We start from the raw sequence: 27,637 nt of genomic DNA, 5'->3' as shown, positions 1-27,637 counted from the left end.
TTATTATGTATGTATGTATATATATATATATATATATATATATGAGTTTTGCTAACCTACAACATGAAGGTTGTAGGATAGCATTGTACACACTTTGTGTTTTCCTAAAATACTCTTACGCTATCCTGCCGGCACATCTATTAAGAAGTTATAGATATTGTGGTATTCATATATACTAAAATTCTTAAGTTTTTCCCAACTACAGTGGAATAGGGATAGCTACCAGAGGCTGAGCTTTTGCCGAGGTAATACCAAACTTTTCCTCTATGTTCAAATCTTTAGGTGTAATTCCACCATGTAGCTTCCAATGGAATGAATTTAGCATTCAACCTAGTGCTCCTGGAACCATCTAATAGCCAAAGGTAATCCCGGGCAAATTCTTCGACCAGTGCCAAATGGAACGAGCTCAAAATTCTGACCCTGTAAATCTATTTTTGACTCCCAAAATCAATCTGGCTTAAAAACCAACAGGTTTATCCATAGATTAGAGTCGCGCCCTATTGTCCATACATTCACTAGGACTTTCGAGTCTTTTGGAACAATATAGCCATAAAGCTCAACATCTTCCGCTGTTTTGCGCGGAACCAAGAAGGAGCTTGTGGGTGTATTCGAAAGGTTTCTTTAAAGATGCACCTCAAGTAAGGTAATCGTGAAACATTAGCTTCATTTATTAGTTTGTCTCTCCCAAATACTTGTGCAAGTTCTTCTTGTGCTTTCTCCATAAGTATGTGGATTCTTAAGTGGTTCTGCCATTGCCCTTTCCAATGTATTTGATGTTGTATCAGTCCCTGCTACAAACAACTCCTGTAAAAATTACTAGTGTAAGATCCTCTGACGTCGATACCATATAAAATCAAGTGAAATATTCCAAAACATATGTTGCTTTCAATTGGACAAATTGAAATGTTGTCACGGAAAAAAGGGGACACACCCTGTTAATAAGGCGCGGCGTTATTGCCACAAGCCTTTAACACAAGCTAGTAGAGACAATATACAACTAAATTATCAAAATCAGGGGTGGATCTAGACAGTGAGGTACGAGTTTATCCTAATTCAGTAACTTCTAGTTAAATTTTTTATTAAATAGATATAAGTAATTGATCTCGAACCCAGTAAAGCAGATGAGTTGCGGTAGAACCTGAACTGAACTCATAAAATTCAAATTCTAGATCCATCTTAATCAAAATTGTTGTTCTCTCTAACAATTAATTAGCCTTTTACTGAGATGCTCAACAATTAAACATGGTAACAGCAAGTAATCCCTGTTTCATGGAAATTCCCTCCTGAAGGTTTCATAAAGCTAAATATTGATGGATCATTTGACTCTACTTCTGGAAATGGAGGCAGAGGAGGAATCTTCCGTGATCATCTAGGAACGTGGATCATGGGTTATACATGCACAATAAAAGTTGGATTTGCTTTTCATGCAGAATTGCTAGCATTGCTACATGGGCTAAAATTAGCTCGATCAAAAAATCTCTTGCCATTAATGGTAGAGACTGATTCGCAGGTATTATTAAACTCTATGAATGGTAATACTTTATTACACTCAAATATTTTCACTGATTGCAGGTCACTTCTACTTCAACTGGGGAACCCGTCGCTGCACCACATCCCCGGGAAACTAATATGATTGCAGATCTGCTGGCGGAATACGGAAGGAAGTCTATGGGACCTTATATGGAAAGAAATAATCCTTATATTTTTGAAGCATCTCCTTCTTTTGTAACTACTACTCTTGATAGAGATGCTTGTGGAACTATTTCATATAGATCAGTTCCTTTATGTATGTCTACGGACGAACCTTAATATATAAATAAAATCTTTCCGTTTAAGCAAAAAAAAAAAAAAAACATGGTGCCAGCGAAGGCAAGAGGTCTTAGGTTTCAAATTTCACTACCTTTAAAATTAAAAGAATTATATTTGCACATGTTTAGCCTATGAAAAAGAATTAGATCAACTCAAAAAGAGTAAAATAAGATTAAGTATTTAATAAATCTCTAGCCATCAATTTTTTTAGATGAGGTGACGGCATCATTCAATAAAATTGATCGTCAATCTACGGCAACCTAACACATTTGCAGAGGACTATATTTTGCAATTGGAGAATAAGACAGAAAATCGAGTATTGGAAGAAAGAGAATCATAGTAGAGAATAAATTAAGCTGACACAGTCGCTCGATTTGTTTCCGGTCAATTTCTTCAGGGTTATCTTGGCTAATTGGGTAGAGAAGGACAGCTAACACATCAACATTTGCATGCTTTCCCAGTTTTCTTTCCTTTAGTTAAATAAACATGCGCCGCTTTATGCCTTGTGGATCAATCTTCTTAAGGAAGGGAAAATAGTCCACCAAATTGGGTTTACCAGTCTCAACCATTGATATACCAACTCCTTAAATTCCTTAGCAGAATCAGAAATTGGGTCAGTCAAATCGTTAGAGAAAATGGTGTTGGACAACAATTACGTGAAGTCCTAAAAGTGGCTCTGCCGATATCGACTGCTTCACCAACTTTGCTAATGTTGTGACAATAATCAATCAGCTCATGAATCTTTTTTGTCCTGAGATGCTCATTAGCGTCAAGCTTGTTACCTGAGAATAGAGGTGGCAAAATAATCTATTTTATGACAACAAACTTTTATAACCACACAAATTTTAAAACTAGTTCAAAGTCATTATTTTCAAAAGTCTTATAGCTACACAAATATTATGACATATTTAAAGATGTTTTGAATTTATTTATTTTTGTTTCGTTCTCCACCCACCTACCCCTCCCCCCTCCTCCTCCTCCTCTTTTGCTGCTTTCTTCTTTTATTTAGAATAAAGTTGCTCAAGAAAAAGGGGAAAAAAATAAAAAAAACTTACCCGATTTATGTAATTTTCGGACCGGATTTCGTTCGTGTAGCATTGGGCATTACTTCATGGGTTATTTCCGCTCATTTGGTAAGTAAAACAATGTTGTTTTATTTCAATTATTCATCTAGATATAACTGCTGATACTCCAACAATTTACAGTGACAGTTACAGTTGTTGCAACAAGTGCTAAAGATGTTGTATAAGAACTTCTGAATTTATTGCAACAGCTGTTGTAGTTTTTGTAACACTTGCAACAATTTATGCAGTTGTTACAACTTCTGTACTAATCTGTTGCAACAACTGCTAAAATGTGTATAAATAATTTAGCCTACTTGTTACAACAACTGTGAAAGTTGTTGGACAACTTCTACTTTTTCCAACAACTCACTGACTTGCCACAACAACTAGACTTCTTGTTGCAACAACTACATTAGTTTTTGGACATACAGCGGTTGGATGAAACAGAGACAACCGAAACTGTCACCAACAACTAAGTGATTAGTTGCAACAACTTACCTAAGTGGTATGTTGATCTTGTTCAAATCACAAATGTATGTTCTGTTGTTAACAAATTGCTAAAAAAATTCCAATAAGTAATAAATATGTTGCAACACTTTCTGTAACATGTTGGGGGGTTTTCCAACAAGTAACAGGACTTGTTGCAACAACTAGTTCGTTGTTGAACATAATTGTTAATCTGTACTTTTGAAGCCCTAAGGAGGGCTGACGGACAATTATTTGTAAGTTTGTATTTTATGTTCTTGGTGGGTTATGGTAGATGATGAACATTATGCAATTTTTGATATATATATATATATATATATATTTCAGTTGTTCAAATTGTGTTCAGCAGTTTCAAACAAGTCATAAAATCATTGCAATAATTAAGGAAATTGTTGCAACAGATTCCTCACATGTTGGAAAAAATCAAAAAGTTGTTGCAACAGATTCCTCAGCTGTTCCAACAGCTTCCTTATGTTCAATAGTTTCAAACAAGTTACAAATCTATTGCAACAGATTCTAAATCTGATGTAACAAATTCCAAATCTGTTGGTAATAATCAAATAGTTGCTGTAGATGTTGCAACAGTTTTCCCATCTGTTGCAACAGATTAAATAACTATTGGAAATAATCAAAGAATTGCTTTGAGTAAATAGTTACAACAGCTGAATAATTTATTGCAACAGATTCCTGACCTTGTCGGTAAAAATGAAATAACTGAGTAAATTGTTGCAACAGCTGAGCAATCTGTTGTAACAAATGGCTCAGCTGCTGCAACAAATCAAACAGTTGCTGAATCTTTTGCAAAAAGTTACTTGTATGTTGCAACAGATGGCTCAAATGTTGCAACAAGTTACTTATCTGTTACAACAGATGGCTCATCTCTACTTAGTTGTTGTAAAATATTCACTCTATTGATCACTAAGTAGTTCACATCAAATCACTCTAATGATCACTCGATTTAGTGTATAGTGACTTAGTTGATCATCTGTTTTTTTTTTTTACTCAAAACAGCATCAAATTGATTAAGTATATATATTGATCACTAAATATCATTAATTTCCTTTGTTTATGACTAAATATGGGTGAATCAAATAGTTCACATCAAATCGCTATAATGATCACTCGATTTAGTGCATAATGATTTAGTTGATCATCTGTTCTGACTCAAAATACCATCAAATTGATATATATATATATATATATATATATATATATATATATATATATATATATATATATATATATATATATATATATATATTGATCACTAAATATCATTGATTTCCTTTGTTCATCGCTAAGTACGGGGGAATTAAGTAGTTCACATCAAATCACTATATTGATCACTCGATTTAGTGCATAGTGACTTAGTTGATCATCCGTCATAACTCAAAATACCATCAAATTGATTATGTGTGTGTGTGTGTGTGTATTTATATATATATATATATATATATTGACCATTAAATATAATTAATTTTCTTTGTTTATCACTAAATATCATTGATCATCACTAAATAGGAGTGAACCATATCATAGTTGTTGCAACAATTGCAGTATCTATTACAACAATTGCAGTATATGTTGCAGCAAGTAACATAGCTGTTGAACAAGACATATCACTTGTTGGATAAAACACAAGAAGTTACCTAGTTTCTGTAACAAGTCATTCCACTTGTTGGAAAAATTCAAACAATCAACCTAGTTGCTGTAACAAGTCGTGTCACTGGTTGGACAAACCGCAACAAGTAACTTAGTTGCTAGAACAGATTTGTTAATTGCAACCAGTCCTGTCACTTATTGGATACAGTCCAATAGATAAATGGTTATTTCAACAAGTCCTCCTATTTGTTGTGATATGTTCGACAACTAATTAGTTGTTGCAACAAGTTCTGTTACTTATTGGAAAACCCCATCATGTTACAGAGTTGTTGCAACATATTTATTACTTGTTAGAAATTTTTCAGCAATTTATTAACAATAGAGCATACATTTGTGATTTGAACAAGATCAACATATCATTTAGGTGAGTTGTTGCAATTGATCACTTAGTTGTTGGTGACAACTTCAGTTGTCTCTGTTTCATCCAACAGCTGTAAAATATGTCCAAAAACTAATGTAGTTGTTGCGATAAGTCAGTGAGTTGTTGGAAAGAGTAGAAGCTCTCCAACAACTTTCATAATTGTTGCAACAAGTAGGCTAAATTATTTATACACATTTTACCAGTTGTTGCAACAGATTAGTACATAAGTTGCAGCAACTGCATAAATTATTGCAGAAACTATAATCGTTGTTGCAATAAATTCAGAAGCTCTTATACAACATCTTTAGCACTTGTTGCAATAACTGTAACTGCTAATGTAAATTGTTGGAAAATCAGCAGGTATACCCAGATGAATAATTGAATTAAAATAACTTTGTTTTACTTACCAAATGAACGAAAATAATCCATGAAGTAATGCCCAGTGCTACGCGAATGAAATCCGGTCCGACAATTACGTAAATCGGATGAGATTTTTTTTTCTTGAGCAACTTTTTCTAAATAAAAGAAGAAAGTAGCAAAGCAACAAAAAGAGAAGGAGGGGGGGGGGGGGTTGGCGGGGGTGGGTGGGTAGATTAAGAAAAAAAAAAAAAAAAAAATTCAAAACTTCTTTTCAATATTTTCTTTTTGGTGGGGAGGGGTGGGTGGGTGGTGCAAAAAAACAAAAAATATTTTTTTTTTAATACAAAATTAATTTTTTTTTTAGGGTGGGTGGGTGGAGTAAGAAACCCCAAAAAAAAAAAAAAAAAATTCGAAACTTCTTTTAAAAAAAAAAAAAAAATTCGAAACTTCTTTTAAAAAAAAAAAAAATACTTTTTTAGAAAAAAGTTGGAGGAGTGCAAAAAACCAAAAATAAAAACTTTTCAATTTTTTTTTAACCAAAATTAATTTTTTTGGGAGGGTGGAGGTGGTGGGGTGTTGGGTCACGGGGGTGAGAGGAGGAACGGGGTGGGGAGGGGGGGGGGGATGGTGAAAATAAAATTCAAAATGGGGCTGAGGTGTGGGAGGAGGGGGGGGGGGAGGATTTTTTTTTTCCTGTCAATTTTAGGTAATTAGAATTTTATTAAGTCGGGCCAAAGTGTAAAAAAATAAAACTTGGGGGCAAAGTGTTAAAAATAAAGCTTAGGGCTAAAGTGTTAAAAATAAAACTGTTGGGCAAGTTGGAATATGGTTAAAAGTCCTTAATCACTAATCCAAATATTATCACCTTTACTCAATTAAAAAAATTTGAGTTACCTCTACTCAATTTTGAAACTTTTTGGTCACCTACAATTAAATGCCCCTATTTAAGTTAGGTCCATGAAAAGACATGCTAAGATAGAATGGACGGCCATGGTCACATGACCCACATGCGTTTAATTAAGGGAATTTCAATGCTATTTAGGATAGGTTTCCCCTATATATGGGGGTGAAGTTTAAAATTTCATGCTAAACGTTTGGATTTATATGCTTTCCTGATTTAAAATTCCTTAGTTAGTTTTAAGTATTTATTATTTCCATAAAAGTATAATTCGAATTTCATGCTATTTAGCAGGGGCAGAGCCACATACGGTTAAGGGGGTTCATCCCCTTCGGCCAAAAATTACACTATTTATACATGGTTAAAATTATCTTTATGTATAGATAGTAGATTTTGAACCCCGTGGACTTCTTCGTGTGTTTACTTCTTCATATTTTGAACCCCCTTAGCGCAAATCCTAACTCCGCCAATGCTATTTAGGATAGATTTCCCCTATATACATAGGGGTGAAGTTTGTTGTTTTTAATTACGTAAGACAAAATTACTATTATTATTATTATTATTATTATTATTATTATTATTATTATTATTTGAGAGTTTTTCTTCTTTACACATTTGCATGTGGTTACTTGGGATTTATCTTACAACCTTATAAAAACGATCCTCTGAGAGATAAGATTAATCCATTTACTGGATATCTTTGGTTCTTATTAATTAAAGAAGGCAATTAGTCTTATACTGATTATTGTCTCTAATTTCATCGAATAGGGGTCTAGATCTCTGTCACGACCCGACTAGGGCCATGACGGGTACCCGAGGCTAACCACCGAGCACCACTCATTCTATCACTCATCCTGCCTTCATTCATATTTCTTATCATTCATAATCATAGAAAAACTATTTTTATTTAAAACATATTTACCTTTACATACATAAGCCCTTTCGGCTATCAAAATAATTTATACATATGATGAGAAATCAGAGACCATTCTACCCACACATACGCGTCTATGAGCCTCTGCGGAATCTAGACATAGGGACGGGATAGGACCCCGTCGTGCCCAAAATACATATACACAAAACAATAAGCAATGGCACCTCCCGCCATGGAGTGCTCAAGACTCGCTAACACTCCTACGAGTCCGGATCTCCTCGCTTACCTTGTGGGCGAACATAGCGTCCAAAGAAAACGGACGTCAGTACGAACATTGTACTGAGTATGTAAGGCGTGGATAATAACATAATAAGAGCATGAGGAATAGTATAAGGTAAAAAGAACCGTTCATTTCTCATAATACCTTTTTAAACGTTCGACATACGTACTTACCCCTTTATTCTCCTAAAGATACATTTGTACATCCACATGCTCACATATACAATAACTTACAAAAGCAAGACAATGCGTACCCGCCATATAGGCTTGGTATCACCCGTACTCGGCCCCTCCCGGGACGCGATGATATCCGTACTCGGCCCTCCCGAAACTAGATGATATCCGTACTCGGCCTTCCCGGGACTCGATGATATCCGTACTCGATCCTTCCGGGACTCGATGCATATCCGTACTCGGCCCTTCCGGGACTTGATGCATATTCGTACTCGGCCCTTCCGGGACTCGATGCATATATACATACATATACATAAAAATACATAAATGAAATCAACATCATCCTTAACATTATCATACGTCGCATAGGCATATCATGACCTTAGCATAAACTTATCATAACCTTATCATCATCTTGCATTCATCATAATACATACATTAGAACTTGGAGGCAACTATGGATTATGTCGGGGTGACATGAGGTCGTGGACCCCCGATTACATTATGGAGTAATCATAATCATCATATCTCACCTTGAAGGGACTAACGTTTTAAGGTGAGTATGCACAAGAAAAGCATCAATGGAACCATACTTAGGATCTTTAACTTCATGGGCATCCTATCTCACTCTAGGATTCTTTAGACTTGAACTCATCATCATCATCATCATTTATCATACTCATGTGTTATCTCTCTTCTTTATCTTACACATGTGTAGCTCCTTATAGTCATAGACTCATCGTCATCACTACCGTGCTCATAATGCATCTCTTATCTTTATACCATATGACTATTCATAAACATAGACTCTTAGTTCTTCTGAATGTAGGAAATTCATGGAGAAGGAGGGAAAATCATGCCATAAAAGGAAAGGACTAACATCATAAGGTGGGTCTAGTAACAATGAATAATACCAAGGAATCGTATGAAGATCATTAGCTTTGTAGAAACATCATATCATGAGCTTTAGGGTCTCTAGACTTGGTCTCATCATCATATTCATATCTCTTAACTTTATCTCGTGAGAACTCTTTATAACGTAGACTCATCATTTCCGATATATATATATATATGTAGAGAAGTCATAGAAAGATAGGAAGATTCATACCATAGAGTCATGCCTTAGAAAGAAAGGACTTGCCTTACATACCTCTTTCGTTTAACAATTCTATCACTTGATTGTTCTCCTTCAATGCTCGCGTTTCTACCTTCAAGAAAATTCGTATTAACATTAGCTAATGGATTATAAGAACGTGCTTACTAAAGCTAGAGAAAATTGGGCAGCATTTCCTTTGTTTATACCACTTTCCTCATATCACATATCGACTCCCAAACATCCATAACAACATTCACAATATTATAGGCAACAATCATCATTCATCTACATTATCCACATTTCACAATTTCACTTCAATTCCTCCATAATCATGGTCATAGTTCACTATTACTTTCTTTCACATGTAATGCTTATCCCATGTTCTAAATGTCATTCATAACATACTTACAATCACAACATATCATTATTCATGACTCATTCCAAACTACTATTCACAATCTCATTATTCTCATCTTTGTGACCCATTTTCTATCTCCTTTCATCATCTAAGTCTTTCAACCTCTCATTACCCTAAACAACATGAAAAGATCATAAAACTCACCTTAGATAGTGTAAACAAGCCTTGAGGGGAGAATACTTCTCTTGCACCAAAACCCTAGTTCACTTCCATAGGAATTCCTTGACTTGGATGAACTTTAATGTGTTTCATACACTTAACGCTCTTGGTTTGATGAAGTTGATCTTGAATCTCTCTTGAGTTCTTATGGATGAAGTGTGTGGAACCCTCTAGAAGCCTTGAGAGAGATGAAGAAGTGTGAGAAATGAAATTAGTGAAGTGGGATCACATTTATATAATTGAACTTAACTCGGCCGTCGGGACTTCCACTGTTACTTATACGGTCCGTGGAACATTTCACGGCCCGTATAAGTGGTCGTGGTTCACCACCGGAGACATCATCTCTCTATTTGGGTGTTATACGGCCCCTTATATGGACTGTATAATGTTATACGGACCGTATAAGTCGGTCGTGTAACTCCTTTTTCCTGAAATGATCTCCGTCGTTCGTTTGATCTCCAATCCTTATGGAACCTTCTTAACACTTGTTTAACACCTCATTAACAATCTAAGGGACGTAATAGCTCTTCTCCAAAACATCATTAAGTCCTTATTAATCCGTTACTCATAAATCCTTTCCGATACATAACATGTGCCTTGCCTTTCTTGGCAAACTTTATTCTATTACCTCGAATGCCTTCGAAATCTCAATTAGGATCATCAAATGCTATTTCGTACTTATTGAAACATCGTATACTTCGTTTCCTTCGTTAGTCTATTCACTGTGCATGAACGTAAAATTTTCCGAGGTGTAACAATCTCCTTTTGATCTAAGTTCTTGAATTGACTCTATTAGTACCATAATTGGCTTTAATCCGTTAATTGTAAATACTAAGATCAATTAGGGTTCTTAACACTTAATCTTGAAATTTGGGGATTTTATTCTCGAATTTCGCTTATTTCTAAATATCTTTTTTAATCTTGGTATTTTTGCATCCGCATTATTTTCTTATTTTTTTTGATTTCTTAGCACTTAACCTTGAAATTTGGGGATTAATTTATTCTCAAATTTAGAATATCTTTAAAATTATTTTTTAGTCTTTATATTTTCGCTTTCACATTACTTTCTTATTTATTTTATTCAAGTAACTGATTCTTATCAACAATACTTTTAAAATATATTTGAATCAACGTTGCTGCCCAAAGTTCTCTCTACTTCTCATCATAAATTTTGATTACTCCCAAATAATCAGAATAAACGTAGTTGACACCTCATTATCTTTGACTTGAAAAGTAGTCTCCAAAATTTGGAAGTCACTAAACCGAACACCAAAAATTGAATCGAATTTCCGAAATCGAACCGACCGAATTCCCATCCCTAATTGTTATGTTTAACAAAAATAGTTATTCTAAAATATATAGATATCATTTTAGAAAATGAAGAAATATTCACAAATTCTTTTTCCTCTTTTACTCTTAGCACTAATAGAGCGATCATTTATTGGAGAGAGACCATATAGTGAAAGTTCAAATAATAAATAAGAGCAGCAATAAGGTTTGGGGTGTAATGGTATCCTTAACCAGCTGACTCGAGTTCGAGCTCTCTTTGGGTATGGAGCCGCCTTTGTTAGGGAGCGCTTTACCCTTCAATGTGGGGCTCTCTGGTGCGAACACAAATTTTATCGGCGCGGGTACCGAACATCAAGGATAATTGAGGATAGATCTTCAAATACAATGACATATATAGCATTTTGATAGTGTTCGAGGGTTCATCTAACACTTTTAGAGATGACAGTGGGGCGGGGAGGGTTTAGCTTTAACCCACAATGGCTACATAGACTTCCTCATAGGACAAAATATCATCACTTCTATCTCTCGTCTATCAATCACGTGGCTAGAATCATAACAATACTGCTTCAACATGGATAAATGAAATACTGGTGTATCGATAATAAATTTGGTAGCATTGCAAGTCGATACACCATGAGTTTAACTCTCTTAAGAATCTGATAGGGCCCAATACAGCTTGGGCTTAACTACAAAATCGCATGATACCCTTCAGTAGTGACACTTTTAAATACACATAATCACCTTCTTTGAACTCGAAGTCATGACACCTTACATTTGAATATGATATCTGATGGCTCTGAGTTGTTTTGAGTCGTTCTTGAATCAACGTCACCTTTTTAAATACTTGTTGAACTATATCTGGACCTATGACCATGTATCTCACTAGTTTCAAACCATCATATAGGTGAACGATTCGTCTCCTATATTAAGTCTCGAACGGAGCCATCTGGATACTTCATTCGTAATTATTATTATAAGCAAACTCTATCAAGGGCAAGTGGTCATCACATAAGCTCACAAAATATTCTTTAAAGTTTGAATAGTTCGCTCACCTATTTGAATAGTTCACTCAGCTAGCCAATCTATTTGTGGGTAAAAGGTCGTGAACTGCGCATGCCAGAAATGATCAACACCGATGAACCATGTAATCACTTAATTTACTTTATAAATAATGATGCATACTTTGGATCTGTGCATGTCATCTTAACTGTTAAAAAGTAGGTTGAGTTTGTTCATATGTCCACAATCATCCAAACTGATCATGTTTTCTGAAAGTCTGCAGCAAGCCAACTACAAAGTCCATATTTATTCTCCCCCACTTCTATTCTGGTATCTCTAATCTGCAGCAAGCCAACCACAAAGTCCATAGTATTCTCTCCCACTTCTATTCTGGCATCTCTATTATTTGGTCCAAACCACCAGGTGTCTGATGATAGTTCCCTTTACTTGTTGAAGGTTAAGGCACCGGGACATAAAATCTGCAATGTGTTATTTCATGTATTCAACTAGTAAATATCTTTAAAGTCATGCTGTCATGATAGATTTTGCTAGACACTGGTGTACAGAATATGAGCTTCTTCCATAATTTTTCTCTAGAGATTATCCACGTCAGGTACGCATAAACGACTATTGAACCTTAACGCCATATTCTCATAATCAATTAAATTCTTGATCTTACCACTAAGGACCCTTTCCTTGAGCTTAAGTAAGCTCGCACCATTAAATTGTCTAATATCTTTAACTTGCTCTACTATAGTGGATTTATCAATCACACTGGCTATCAACTACCCACCATTTGTTTCATCAAGTCAAAACCCTTGGTTGGCTATTTCCTGGGCTTTCCTCAGTGTGAGGCGTTGGACTATTGACAACTCGACTAAACTTTCCATATGTCTTCAGCTATGGGCGACAACAACTAAATTAATTTTGGTCAGATGGTAAAGGATATTACAATCCTAATCCTCAAGAAATTTTAACTGTCTTGGGTTCAACTTCCTTTATTTGAAAATATATCATGAACTTCTGTGAGTTGTATAGATGATGTCACATTGCCCCTCATAGTTGACAACAAATAACTGTTGCCAACTCAAGATTGTGGGTAGGATAATTTCTCTTATGATTCTTTAGCTTTCTAGAAACATAGGTAACTACTTCATGATCCTACATAAGAACACACCCTAACTCAACTCTAGAAATATTGCAGAATATCACAAACTTGCTCAGTGGCTTGTAAGGGTGGGTAACGTTAGGAATGGATCTGGTTTGTCTCCATTAATCGAGGCTAGATTAATTTCTTAATCAACCTAATTCTTGCTAATTACTTTTGACCTAAACTATGTTTTACTTTCGCAATTTTGAACTAAGCATGATAGGTGTTAATTTAGTGTTTGTAACTTCTAAATCACACAATAAGAAAAAAGTAATTAATTAGACTGTAAGGATTTTGAAGGTAAATGAAGAAGATGTAATTGAAAGAGATATGCAGAATGTTAGAGAGAACATTTCTTGTATTGGGTATTTGAAGTAATGAATATACACTGATATACAAAGGGATATATAGGTAGTTTATCTAACTAACTTGTAACCAACTTAACTAACTTTGGGACTTTTAATATCAACTCCTAAACTATGATTAATTACACTAAGGCCCTGACTAATTACATTTTCATATCTTAATACTCCCCCTCAAGCTAGGAATGGTAAAAATGTCTAAAGTTCCTAGCTTGGACAATAGATGTTCATGTTGGCATCTGCTGAGTCACTTAGTTAATATGTCTGCAGGCTGATTTTGAGTAGGCACATAGTTGATCATTATCAGACCTTATTGAAGCTTTTCCCTTGCAAAGTGACAATCAATTTCTATATGTTTTGTTCTCTCATGGTATACATGATTTGCAACAATTTGAATTGCTTCTTTACTATCCTTTTGTATATTTGAACTGGTAGTTCAATCTTGGCATCAACTTCATTTAGAATTCCCAATAACCATACCAGTTCTGACACTGTACTTGCTAAACTTCTATATTCAGCTTCAGCTGAACTTCTTAACACTGTTGTTTTCTTCTTTGCCTTCCAAGATACTAAGGAATCTGCCATCTTGATCATGTAACCAGTTACCGATTTCCTTGTGAGTGGACAACCTGCCCAGTCTGCATCACAGTATGCACTTATCTTGTTGTTTTCCTTGCTTGATATTAACAGTCCCTGAGCAGGCTGATTGTTGAGATATCTTACTACTCTCAAATCAGCCTCCATGTGAGACTTTTCTGGTTGTTACAAGAACTGACTCAAATTCTGCACACTAAAGGAAATATCTTGTCTAGTCATATTCAGATATAGTAACTTGCCACTAAGCCTTTGATATGTCGTTTGATCTACAAGAGGATCTTCATCAACTTTATTGTCTTGATTTACATATTCATCATACTATCTAGATGTAAGTTTGATATTGACATCTATAGGTGTTCCTACTGGTTTAGATCCGGCTAGTCTAACCTCAGAACTAAGTTCAAGAGTATACTTCCTTTGGTGCATTGAAATTCCATCTTTGGACCTGGCAAATTCAATCCCAAGGAAGTACTTTAACTCACCCAAATCCTTCATTTTGAAAGCTTGTTGTAATGACAACTTTGTTTCTTCAATTAACTTGAGACTGATGCCTGTTATCAGCATATCATCAACATAGACCAAGATAATAAATGTTCCTTCATTGGTTTTTCTGATAAACAGTGAATAATCATGTTGACTTTATTTGAACTTGAGTTTGAGTAGAGCTTCTGTAAGCTTGTGATTCCACTGCCTTGGGGCTTATTTCAACCCATAAAATGATTTTACCAGTATACAAACCTTCCCCCCCCCCCCCCCCCTCCCCCGACTGGTGAAACCTTAAGGTAATGTCATGTAAATTTCATCAAACAAATCTCCTTGTAAGAATGCATTGTATACATCCATTTGACGTATATGCCAACCTTGCCTTGAACCTTTCTACCTCTCTATTGGACTTTTATTTGATCTTAAAGATCCACCTGCATCCTATAGGTGTCTTACCCTCTGGTAACTCTGAAATCACCCATGTTTTATTGCTTTGAAGTGCTAGAATCTCAGCTTGCATTACCTCTACCCATCTGGGATCTTTGACTGCTTCTGTATAGGTGCTAGGTTTAGTGAGAGTAGAAGTAGCAGCAATATATGCTTGATATACTGGTGACAGATGATCATATTTGATATAGTTGCACATTGGATATTGAGCCTCTTTGTTGATGTTCAGAAAAACAAAATCCTTCATCCAAATAGGTGGATTCTTGCCTCTAGCAAACTTTCTTGTATCAGTTGTTGGAGCTTGAATTTGCTGCTCTATGTCATCATGATCAGAAGCTGGTATACTATGGTCCTGCTGCATTTGTTCAACAACTAAGTTTTATTGAAGTGGGATTTCCACATTTTCGTTTTGTAGACCCTGAGCCTCATCTATAGGATCTAATGCATATTGCTATGTACTTTGGGGAACATTAGTAGCAGCATCATGCTGCATACTCCTTACTTCTGTATTTTAACATCTTGTGTGAGGAGCATGAGAACTGTTATAACTAGACTCAACAACTACTTCAACATTTGAAAAGTGTCATTGAAAACATCAGTAAAAACAGCTGATGTTCATCACCTTTTTTGTCAGCAAAAGGAAATACAGTTTCTTTAAATATATCACATCTCTACTTACAAAAAAAGATCTAGTATTCATATCATACAAAATATAGCATTTTTAAGTCTCAGAATATCCCATATGCACTGCATTTCTTGATCTAGGCATCAGCTTATCACTTTCTGTCTGTATTTTGGCAAAACATAAAACACCCATAACTCTAAGGTGACTAAGCATCGGTTGCTTTCCATACATTCTTTCATAAGGTGACTGATTATTAATAACACCACTTGGCATTCTATTTATCAAATAAGATGTTATTAACACACAGTTACCCCAAAACTTTAAAGGAATTTTTGCTTGGAATCTGAGTGCCCTTGTTACTTCTAGCACATGTCTCTGCTTCCTCTCATCAACTCTATTTTGCTGAGAATACGGACATGTTTTCTGATGTATGATCCCCATTTCTTTGAACAACTTATCACATATAGAGTTAACAAATTTAGTACCATTGTCTGACCTCACTGTCTTGACTGTTTTATCAAATTGAGTCTTCACATACTGCAGAAACAACTGAATAGGCACACAAACATCTGATTTATTTTTCAGCAAGAACAACCATACCATTCTAGAAAAATCATCTACTATTGTAAGAAAGTATTTATTCCTATCAAATTTTGCTGTCTTATAAGGACTCCATAGGTCAATATGAATTAAATCAAAGCTGCTAGTACTTTTGATACAACTTGTAGGAAAAGACAGTCTTGTTTGCTTAGCATGAGGACATACAATACATTTGTCCAATTTACTACTCATTTCTTGTTTATTCAAACTAAAAATCTAATTCAAAACTATTGATGAAACATGACCAAGCCTCCTGTGCCACAGCTCTATATCCGTCTGCACTACTTGACTACTTGATGGATTCTTTACTGCAAATGAAGAACTCTTCACATCTTGTTGTAGTATATTTTTCAGTAGAATGTACAATCCTCCCTCTTCTTTATCAATCTCCTTCACCTTGCCACTGCAAAGCTCCTAGAAGACACAAAAATCTGGGAAAAATGAGACTAAACATCCTAACTCCTTTGTTATTCTACTAACAGACATTAGATTATACTTGAACTGCGGAAGATGAAACACATTTGTGATTAATGTTTTGGCTGAAATGGCACTTGACCCTAAGTGTGTGACCTTAGCAACTTCACCATTTGGCAGAAACACGAGTTTTGGAGATTGTAATTTCACCACTGAATCCTCAGTTAACATATCAATACTAGATACCATGTGATTTGTAGCACCGGTATCAATAATCTATATTTCACTATTTTCATAAACAAGTAATGCTTTATCTGCTATGTTTGCAACATTCATGGTTTCAGCATCAGTTGATATGGCACGACCTCCTAGCATCTGAACAATTTGATCATACTGCTCCTTGGTGAATGCGCAGTTTCTTAGTTGATTAGCATAGTTACAAGAACTTGTAGAAGAACCTTGATTGTTTACCATAGGCATAGCAACATTGGTATTCATCCCTTATGTGAAGTTAGCTTGAGATGATGTTTGGTTTTGTTGAGTGTCTACAGACCCCTTGCCATTATCCTGCATCACATTATATGCAGAATTTCCATTTCTAGCATTCACAATACCATTTCCATTTCCATATGTTCCATTAACCTTCTTTTTTGACTTGAAATTAGGAGGATATCCTACTAATTTGTAACAAGTTTCTTTTTATGTCCTTTGCACCTACAGAACTCACAGACAACATTGAAATTCTTATTGAACCTTTGATTTCCATTATTAAAACCACCACCAGTTTTTGAATACATGGAAATTGAATCCAGACTGTTTTGAAGAAATAGTTTCATTCCAAGATTTCCAACATTAGTACTTACAGATTTTTGTCCCTCATCTTCAATTATCATACCATACGCTTGATTAACAGCTGGAAGAGGAATCATCAGCAAGATTTCACTTTTTGCTTGTTTATAAGAGTCATTCAATCCCATAAAAAATTGATACAACTTCTGCCTGTTGAGATGAGCCAAGAACTTAGTGCGACACCTTGCCAGTTGCAAGAACTGATGCATCATATTCATCCCACAAATTCTTCAGTTCTGTATGATACACAGACACAGAAGTTGTTCCTTATTGTAGGGTTACAATTTCTTTATGAAGACTGAAGGTTCTTGAATCATCTACTCGATTGAATCTTTCCCTCAAATCTCCCACAGATCACATGCATTAGAAGAAAAAACAACTCCTCCAAAAATACTTTTAGACACAGAATTCATTAACCAAGAAAGAACTATTGCATTTACTCTTTCCCATTGTCCCCATAATTCTTCATTATATATTTCCTTTTTGCAAGAACCATCAATCAAGCTATCTTGTTTCTACCTAACAGTGCTAGTTTGATTGATCTAGTCCATAGAGTGTAATTTTCAGTACCCAAAAATTGAAAAGATATGGTGCTTATGCCACTGATATCAGTAGGACTTAAGTACAAGGGATGATTATAATCGATACCTTGACCTGTAGAAGCATTTCCACCATTGTTGGAAGCTGGCAGTGCAGTGGAACCATTGTTTTCCATTTTTCTCAGAATTTTATTTATTTAGACTTTGTATATTATTGGATATCTTGATCTTCAAGAACACACTTCAATCAAGAATTCTTGACTTTAATTTGTTGCGGAAGCGATTAACAAATTAGAAACAGTTACAGATTCACTTCAGACTATCAGAAAATGAACCTCCACTTCAATATACCACAAATCGTATTTCTCCAGTCAGAATCTTGCCGGAATTAACTCTGATACCATGAAGGCAAATGAAGAGGATGTCATTGAAAGAGATATGCAGAATGTTAGAGAGAACACTTCTTGTATTGAGTATTTGAAATAATGAATATACACTGATATACAAAGGGATATATAGCCAGTTTATCTAACTACCTTGTAACCAACTTAAATAACTTTAGAAACTTTTATTTTCAACTCCTAAACTATGAGTAATTACACTAAGGCCCTGACTAATTACATTTTCATATCTTAATAGATTTTCTCGGTATAGATTATGATACGTGCATGAACAATCTAATTGAAAATCTAACATGACTTTAGGACTGTGGAACTTAATGGAGTAATAATTTTACAAGACATCATCTAACATTATTTTAATTAAGAACGCATACCTGAATTCATAGTGTTTTCTTCAATTATCTTTAGCGAAAGTAATTGGACTTTCTAGTTCTGAGAAACTGATTTCTCTGCTTTACACTGCGTTCTTTCTCAAGTTACCTGATGGGAATAATCGTAAATTGCAGCTGAGAGAGGGCCAGTCCCTTAAGGCCACTTTACCCTTGTTAATAGCTACTCTACCTATTCTCATTTACTTGTTATGTTTGACAAACCCAGTTATCCTAAAATAATTATCATATTCGAAAAATTAAGAATTAGTTACGGATTTTTTTCCAGCTTTACTCTTTACCATTAACAAAGTGAACATTTATTGGAGAGAGTGAAAACCAAAAGAAAAAAAAAAAAAAAAAAAAAAAGAGAAAATTAGTCGAATAATTTTAATGCCAAGGATACTTGAGGATAGATCTACATATGCAATGACATATTGCATTTTGACAGTGCTCAAGGATTCATCCAATGCGTTTGGCTTATTATAGACATTGTTGACAAGATTTTTCTTAAAATAATAATATACTAATTCATTCTAGCTTTCTTACATTTACAAAGAAATGATAGATATTGTGGTATTCTTGTGTACTAAGAATCTTAATGTTTATTCCAACAATTACAGTGGAATAGGGATAGCTAGGAGAGGCTGAGCTTCTGCCAAGGTAATACCAAATTTTTCCTCCATGTCCAAATGTTTAGGTGCAATTCCACCATGCGGCTTCCACTTAAACGTATTTAGCATTGAACCTAGTGCTACTGGAACCATTCTGATAGCCCAAGGCAGTCCAGGGCAAATTCTTCAACCAACACCAAATGGTATTAGCTCAAAATCCTGACCGCGTACATCTATTTCTGACTCCTAAAACCGCTCTGGCTTAAAGTCCAAAGGATTTTCCCATAAACTAGAGTCGCGCCCAATTGCCCATACGTTCACAAGAACTTGTGAATCTTTTGGAACAGTATAGTCATAAAGCTCAACATCTTCCTCCGCTTTGCGCGGAATTAAGAAAGGAGCTTGTGGATGTATTCTTTCTCTGCTTCATTTATTAGTTTGCCTCTGCCAATTACTTGAGCAAGTTCTACTTGTGCTTTCTCCATAGTATGCGGATTCTTGAATAGTTCTGCCATGGCCCACTCCAATGTATTTGATGTAGTAACGGTTCCTGCCACAAACAAGTCCTGTAAAAGTTACTAGTTTAAGATCCTCTGACATTGATACCATATAAAATCAATTTAAAGATTCCAAAACACATGTTGCTTTCAATTGGGCAAAATAATGTTGTTCCGAAAAAAGGGCAAAATAATTAGACTTAAATAATTGATCTCAAACCCAGTAAATTAAATGAGTTGCGGTAGAATCTGAACTCATAAAATTTAAATTGTGAACCATCTCTAACTAAATTGTTGTTCTCTTTAACAACTTAGCCTTTTAACTGAGATGCTCGAAAATTAAGTAAGGTACCAATTAAGGCAAGAGGTCCTAGGCTTCAAAATTCACTACCAGTAAAAACAACAAAAAAAATAATATTTTACATGTTTAGCCTTTAAAAAAGAATTAGATCAATACCAATAGAGTATAATAGTATTTAATAAATTATTTTAGGTAGCCGTCAAAATTTTTAGATGAGGTGATGGTTTCATTCAAAAAAATTGATTGTCAATCTATGACAACCGAACACATTTGCAGAGGACTCTACTTTGCGATGGAGAAAAACGAATAGATAAAGGAAATGACAGAAAGTTGAGGATTGGCAGAAAGAGAATCGGAGTAGAGAATAAATTAACCAGATACAGATGCTCTATTTGATTCCTGTCAATTTCTTGGCTAATGTTGAGAAGGGCATCTAAGACATCAACATTTGAATGGTTTCCCACTTTCCGTTCCTTTAGTCGCTCATCAATTAGATCACTCATTAGGCGAATTATCTTAGTAAAAATAATTAGTCATGCGCCGCCTTATAACTTGTGGATCAATTTTCTGAAGAAAAGGAAAATAGTCCAACAAATTGGGTTTACCATGTAAGTTATTTACATGATTCAGAGCAAAACGCAGCAGAAATAGTAGATTGACATACCTCCAGCCATTGTTGCTAAGTCGTCGTTTGTATCAGCAGCGTCGCCTTCTTCCGGTGAGTCCTTTCTACTCCAAGGATCTTCTAAGCACTCAAAACCTCACTCTTAGATGGTATGGAGTTAAAAGAAGTAATGTGCTTAGGGACCCTTGAACCAAAATGCAGAATATATAACCGTGCTTCCATCAAGGACGGTTTTCAGCAGTTGCTGTGATGGACAGTAGTTGCAAGAGGTTATGGGAAGTTTTTACAATGTCTAAAGAAATTTTAGACATTAGAATTGTAATTAATTATGCACGATTTAATAACTCAAGAATCTTTATTATTGGGTTGCAAAATTAATTAGGATAAAATATTAAATACTTTTCATAATTGCCCACAGGGATTGTGAACGAGAATTTTATAGTTTTATCGTAAAGATAGAATTATCCTGCTAGTAAATTGATAATTCTACCGTAAAGACTGGACCTAATTGAATTAAAAATTTAGCCCACAGGCAATTTTTATGTCAGTAGATTCAATATTATATTATTTGCCTCAAATTTATTAAGCATGTATGTATATTTTTGCAGTTATGCAACCTGCAAATTTCTCTGATATTTGTGATATTCTCGAACTGAATGGTGAGAACTATAAGATTTGGAAGGAGAGAATTCTTCTTCACTTAGGGTGCATGGACATTGATTATGCTATCAGGAAAGATGAACCACCTATTAATGAAATTAGCACTCAAGCTGAGATTGCTCTTCATGAACAATGGGAGCGCTCGAACCGTTTGAGTGTTATGTTCATTAAGACCAAAATCTCTGCTGGTATTCATGGTTCTGTTAAACAATATAACAATGTCTAGGCATTACTGAAGGCTATTGATGAACAGTTTGAGACTTCAGATAAGGCACTTGCCAGCACCCTGATTATGAAATTCTCATCAATGAGGCTCACTAGTGTGAGAGGTGTGCGTGAGCACACAATGAAAATGCAAGACTTAGCGGCTCAGCTAAAGACTCTTGAGGTTGAAATTTCTGAAACTTTGCTTGTGCACTATATTTTAAACTCTTTTCCTTTACAGTACGGCCCCTGCAAGATCTCTTATAACACACATAAAGATAAATGGTCTATTAATAAACTTATGGCCATGTGTGTTCAAGAGGAGGGTCGATTGCTGATGGAAACAGGAGAAAGTGCATTCATGGCTACTCAGGGAAAGAAGACCTACCAAGCCAATAGAAAGTGGAAAGGAAAAGCACCACTTGAACCTGAACCTGATATCAAGAAAGAATCTAAGTGTCGCACGTAAAAGAAGGGGCACATAAGAAGGATTGTATCAAGTATCAGAAATGGCTTGAAAAGAAAGGTACTTCAATCTTTCTTGTATGTTATGAAGCTAATATGGTTGATGTTAATCATAACACGTGGTCGATTGATTCTGCTTGTACAATCCATATTACGAATTCATTGCAGGGTTTAAGAAACCAACGGAAGCCAGTGGGAGCTGAGCGAAGCATCTATTCTGGAAACAAGATGCAATCGCGTGTGGAAACTATTAGGACATGCAGTTTAGTTCTTAGTAGTGGTTTCATTTTAGTGTTAGAAAAGACCTTTTATGTACCTAACTTTTCTAGAAATTTAATTTCAATTTCAAGACTTGTACCCTTGGGATATTCCTTCTTTCTAGAAGGTTATTCTAATTTATTTTATATGATATTTCTCATATTTATTACTGTGTGCACATTCAGTTTTGAGAAATATCGCTAAAGTATGGACCTAGAATAAACATTGAGTTTATTCATTAAGAAACTTGGGCAAGCATTTGAGAAGGCTTAATGCAATGTGATACATGGAAGGTACTACTCACTCCTAGAGGAACTATCGCCAAGATTCATGTATTATTGTTCTCTGTAAGTATTATGACAATGGGCATTATGTATACGGACCACTTGGGAGAATGTTAGTTGAAATTTTAAAACTTCATCTTTGTCATGTCCCGTATACGAAGGAGATAAACTCCCAACTTTTTCCCATATCCGGTAACTGTCCATAACTTAGTAAACTAATGTCCACTATGGTAACCTCTCAATAACTGCCTTGATGGACGAGCAGTATAGAAGGAAAACATGGGTTGGGTCCCTATGCACAGAAAAATCTTCTCTTAATTACTACACCATCTAGTGAGATATTCTGAGTTGCTTAGAAGACTCACCGGAGTTGAAAACCGTCACCGGCAATGCCAACAACGATTCTGAAACAATGGTCGGAGGTACGCTATCTATTTTCCGCTGCGCTTTTGCTCTGCAGATGATTTACATGATTTGAATCATGTAAATAACTTACATTTGGTATCAGAGCCTGTTAGGAACTCCTCCAAGATATAGCTCCACCGGCTAACATAAAAATGTATCCTGAAGTTGATTTGCATGAATCAACACAACTAGCATAGTCTGAATCAGAGTAACCAATGACTTCCAAATCATCTGATCGTTTGTACATAAGCATGTAGTCTTTTGTCCTTTAAAGATATCTTAAGACTTTTTTTGTAGCTTTCCAGTGGTCAAGACCTGGATTACTCTGATATCTTCCCAACATTCCAACAACAAATACAATGTCAGGTCTTGTACAAACCTGAGCATACATCAAGCTTCTAACAGCAGAAGCGTATGGAATATTTTTCATTTGCTCCCTTTCAAGATCGTTCTTCGGGCACTGATTCAAATTGAACCTGTCACCCTTCATAATGGGAGCTTCTTCAAAACCTCTTTAAAATTTTATTGATATAAGCTTCTTGAGATAAACCTAAGGTAACTTGATGTCTATCTCGATGAATCTTAATGACAATGACATAAGATGCATCACCCATGTCTTTAATATCAAAATTCTTAGAGAGAAATTGTTTCACTTTATGTAGCATTCCCTTATCGATGCAAGCAAGATATCATCCACATATAAAACTAAGAAACAAATTTTACTCCCACTGACTTTCAGGTATATACATTGATCCATAATGTTCTCAACAAATTCAAATGAAGAGATAACATTATGAAATTTTAAGTACCATTGACAGGAGGCTTGTTTTAGTCCATATGTGGATTTCTTTAGCTTGCATACCAAGTGCTCACCATTTCTAGAGGAGAATCCTTCAAGTTGTTTCATATAAACCTCTTCCTCTAGATCACCATTGAGAAATGAGGTTTTCACATCCATCTATTGCAATTCTAAGTCAAAATAGGCTACTAATGCCAATATGATGTGCAAGGAATCCTTTTTAGACACAGGAGAAAAAGTCTCTGTGTAGTCAATTCCTTCCCTTTGAGTGAGTCCTTTAGCAACGAGTGTTGCTTTATATCTTTCTATGTTTCCTGATGAGTCTTTTTTAGTTTTAAATACCCATTTACATCCAATGGCTTTTACGCCATTAGGCACCTTGACAAGATCCCAGACTTCGTTACTTTTCATTGAATTCATCTCTTCTTTCATGGCATTGTACCACAATTCTGACTCTTTGCAACACATTGCCTTTGAAAAAGACTCAGGATCATTTTCGACTCCAATGTCAGATTCTTGCAGATACACAACATAGTCACTAGGAATTGCTAATTTTCTTTCTCTAGTAGATCTCCTTAATGCTGTGTCAACATTTTCCTAAGGATCATGTTGTTCAACTTGCTGGAATTTCTTGAACAACTTGATCTACTGGAATATTTTCAGCAGCTTGTGGAATCTCATTGATTATTTGCTCAACACCAGGTTGTACTTGAGGGGTGTTATGAACGATAACTAATCTTTCTCTTGAAGTAGAAGGTTGATCTCTTACAGAATTTTTACTAATCAAGTCATTCTCAAGAAATTTTGCATTTCTTGGTTCCACAATCCTAGTGTTGTTAGATGGACAGTAAAATCTGTATCCTTTAGACCTTTCGACATATCCAATGAAATATCCACTAATGGTCCTAGGATCCAGTTTCTTTTCTTGTGGGTTGCAGATTCTTACTTCAGATGGGCATCCCCATACACGTATATGTGTCAAACTCGGTTTCCAACCTTTGAACAATTCAAAAGGTGTCTTTGGGATAGCCTTAGTTAGAACTCGATTTAATATATACACTTCCTTATTAAGAGCATCAATCCACAATGACTTAGGTAGCTTAGAGCTACTTAGCATGCTACGCACCATGTCCAATAATGTTTGGTTTCTTCTTTCTACCACACCATTTTGATCTGGAGAACCAGGCATAGTTTATTGGGCAACAATCCCATTTTCTTGAAGAAACTTCGCAAACGGACCTTGGGCTTGTCCATGCTCAGTGTATCTAGCATAGTACTTACCACCTCTATCAGTTCTCACAATCTTAATTTGCTTTCCGTATTGTTTCTCTACTTGACCTTGAAAACTTTAAAGGCTTTAATGCTTCGCTTTTATTATGAAGCATATAGAGATACATGTATTGTGAGTAATAATCTATAAAGGTGATAAAGTATTTTACGACCATATGTGTCCATGTCTGGACAACATCTATCTGAATGTATGATTTCTAACATGATTGAACTCCTCTTGGCACCTTTCTTTGACTTGTTGGTCTGCTTGCTGGTCTGCTTGCCTTTAATGCAGTCCACACAAGTATCAAAATCAGTAAAATCTAATGTACTAAGTACTCCATCATTTACTAATATCTTGATTCTATCTATGGAGATATGTCCTAATCTCCGATGCCATAAAATAGAGGAATCTTCATTCATAACACAACGTTTAGTACCAGCTTGGACATGCATAACATTAGGAGTGCAATCATTTTGTAAATTAAGAGAGAAAAGACCATCAAACAATGTACCATTTCCAATAAGTTTAGTTAAGAAATCTTCTCTTAATTACTACACCATCTAGTGAGATATTCTGAGTGCGTAGAAGACTTACCGGAGTTGAAAATTGTCACCGGCAATGCCAAGAATGATTCTGAAACAATGGCCGGAGGTACGCTATCTATTTTTCCGCTGCGCTTTTGCTCTGCAGATGATTTACATGCTTTGAATCATGTAAATAACTTACATTTGGTATCAGAGCGATTTGTTTACCTCTGCCTTGTTCGTCGAAACTTGAAAATTTGTTCAAAAATAGCGTTCTGATTTCAGATCTGTAATTTTTGAACTTTTGCTGCAAATTAATGTTAGAAATCATAAGAGTACAGATTTTCTAACATATCTGTGACTTCATATATATTTTTCGGGGTCTATTATGGCGAAAATGAATTGGGTCTGTTAAATGGGTATGTTTTGACCTGGTTTAAGGAAGAAGATGACACTATTCTATGGATTATCTATAAGAACGGATTTTGTTTTCAAAGGTCAGAAAATGACATAAGATTCCCATGTGGGCCACTTCTAGATGGATTTATAATATTTTATAAGTTTCCTTTAAAAAGAAATTATTGGCTGCCAGTGATATTTTCCACCGCATATGACCCCTTTTACGTTTAGGTTTCGTTGGAGAATTTTAATATAACTTCCTTCTCTAATATTAGGTTTAGGAAGTTTAATCATTAATCATCAAATGTTTATGAGCTTTTATTTTGATGACTGTATGGATATTACTGTTGCGCGTTTTACATGCATATATTGAAATCAGATATTTAAGCACATAAAGTATAAGTTTATTGCATAATGTTTTAGCAATAAAATTTCAAAATTAATGTCTTGTGATCCATATGATTTTATTTAATTAAGATTTAGCCACAACAACCTTGATTAAGTAAAGTTATATATTTTGTCTAGGATCACATAAGGAAATTATAGACAATAAATGAGGACTAATGTCTAAGTGGTCTATAATTTTATTTGATTGAAAATTAGCCACAACATCTTTAATTGAATAAAATTTTAAAGTTAAGGATCACATAAAGAAATTTTAGACATTATAATTGTAATTAATTATGCCCGATTTAATAACTCAAGAATCTTTTTTATTGGGTTGCATAATTAATTAGGATAAAATATTAAATACTTTTCATAATTATGTCACACCCCAACTTGATAGGGCATGATGGGCACCCGACCCTTACTTAGGGCCGAGCGAACCCGCTGATTCTCGTGATACTCGTAATCCTACTGGACTCTTAAACCATGAAATGAGTGCATAATGAAAGCTTTTCAAAGAACAACATGCTTTTCGTCTTTCTCAAATCAAGTAAAATCTGTAGTCATATGAAATCTGTAACATAATGCATAATGATACATCGGCTTACATAGCCGCTTACAAGACTGACATGTTATACACGTGACTCGCTCGCAAAGTCTCTAACATAAATCAAGATACCATAACATAGATACTCCGACTCGGCAAACTCAGGAAGGAAATGGAGCTCGCCAATCCAAATGGAACATCTTCTCGCTAATATCCTCTACTCGACTATATACACCGCGTGGCATGAAACGCGGCCCCGAAGAACGGGGGTCGATGCACGGGAATATGTACTGAGCATGTAAAGCATGAAACACAGTAAACAGGATCATACTGAAATAAGGAGTGTAGGAAATTAGTACAATAATCAGAAAACCATGAGGCTTGCCTTTGAAACATAAATCATGCGTGTCAGTATCATAAGTAAATAGTCATCATGTACATATACATATAACGTGTCCCGGCCCTCTAGTGAGGGACTCGGTGAGGAATAAGACAATAATCATCATGTACATATGCATATATAACGTGTCCCGGCCCTCTAGTGAGGGACTCGGTGAATAATGCAGTGGAGATGAGCACGAATACGTGTCCTGGCCCGGGACTCAGTGAAAGAAGTAATAACAGCTCGCAC

At 35.3% G+C, this 27,637-nt stretch overlaps 1 protein-coding gene across 13 annotated transcripts; it reads right to left on the bottom strand.

The window, feature by feature from the left end:
- Positions 1–94: 94 nt before the first annotated feature.
- On the bottom strand, positions 95–26,267 carry LOC132035909 (geraniol 8-hydroxylase-like). Of its 13 annotated transcripts, none has more exons than XM_059426065.1 (3): positions 20,551–20,831; positions 19,800–19,944; positions 95–621 (listed from the first exon to the last, which is right to left on the bottom strand). In XM_059426065.1, the coding sequence occupies exons 1-3, from the start codon at positions 20,677–20,679 to the stop codon at positions 557–559; spliced, it is 339 nt and encodes a 112-aa protein (XP_059282048.1). In that variant the 5' UTR covers positions 20,680–20,831; the 3' UTR covers positions 95–556. The 13 variants fall into 13 exon arrangements, 2 of the variants coding, with proteins under 2 accessions (XP_059282048.1, XP_059282058.1); XR_009409480.1 differs by lacking the exons at positions 95–621; positions 20,551–20,831 and adding exons at positions 20,841–20,921; positions 25,744–26,222 and having other exon boundaries at positions 19,226–19,928; XR_009409470.1 differs by lacking the exons at positions 95–621; positions 20,551–20,831 and adding exons at positions 20,841–20,918; positions 25,744–26,220 and having other exon boundaries at positions 19,226–19,944.
- Between the last annotated feature and the right edge of the window lie 1,370 nt (positions 26,268–27,637).

The sequence above is a fragment of the Lycium ferocissimum genome, chromosome 2 (assembly GCF_029784015.1).
Source record: "Lycium ferocissimum isolate CSIRO_LF1 chromosome 2, AGI_CSIRO_Lferr_CH_V1, whole genome shotgun sequence".
In the NCBI taxonomy this organism is placed as follows: Eukaryota; Viridiplantae; Streptophyta; class Magnoliopsida; order Solanales; family Solanaceae; genus Lycium; species Lycium ferocissimum.
This window is presented reverse-complemented; position numbering and strand designations above follow the sequence as displayed.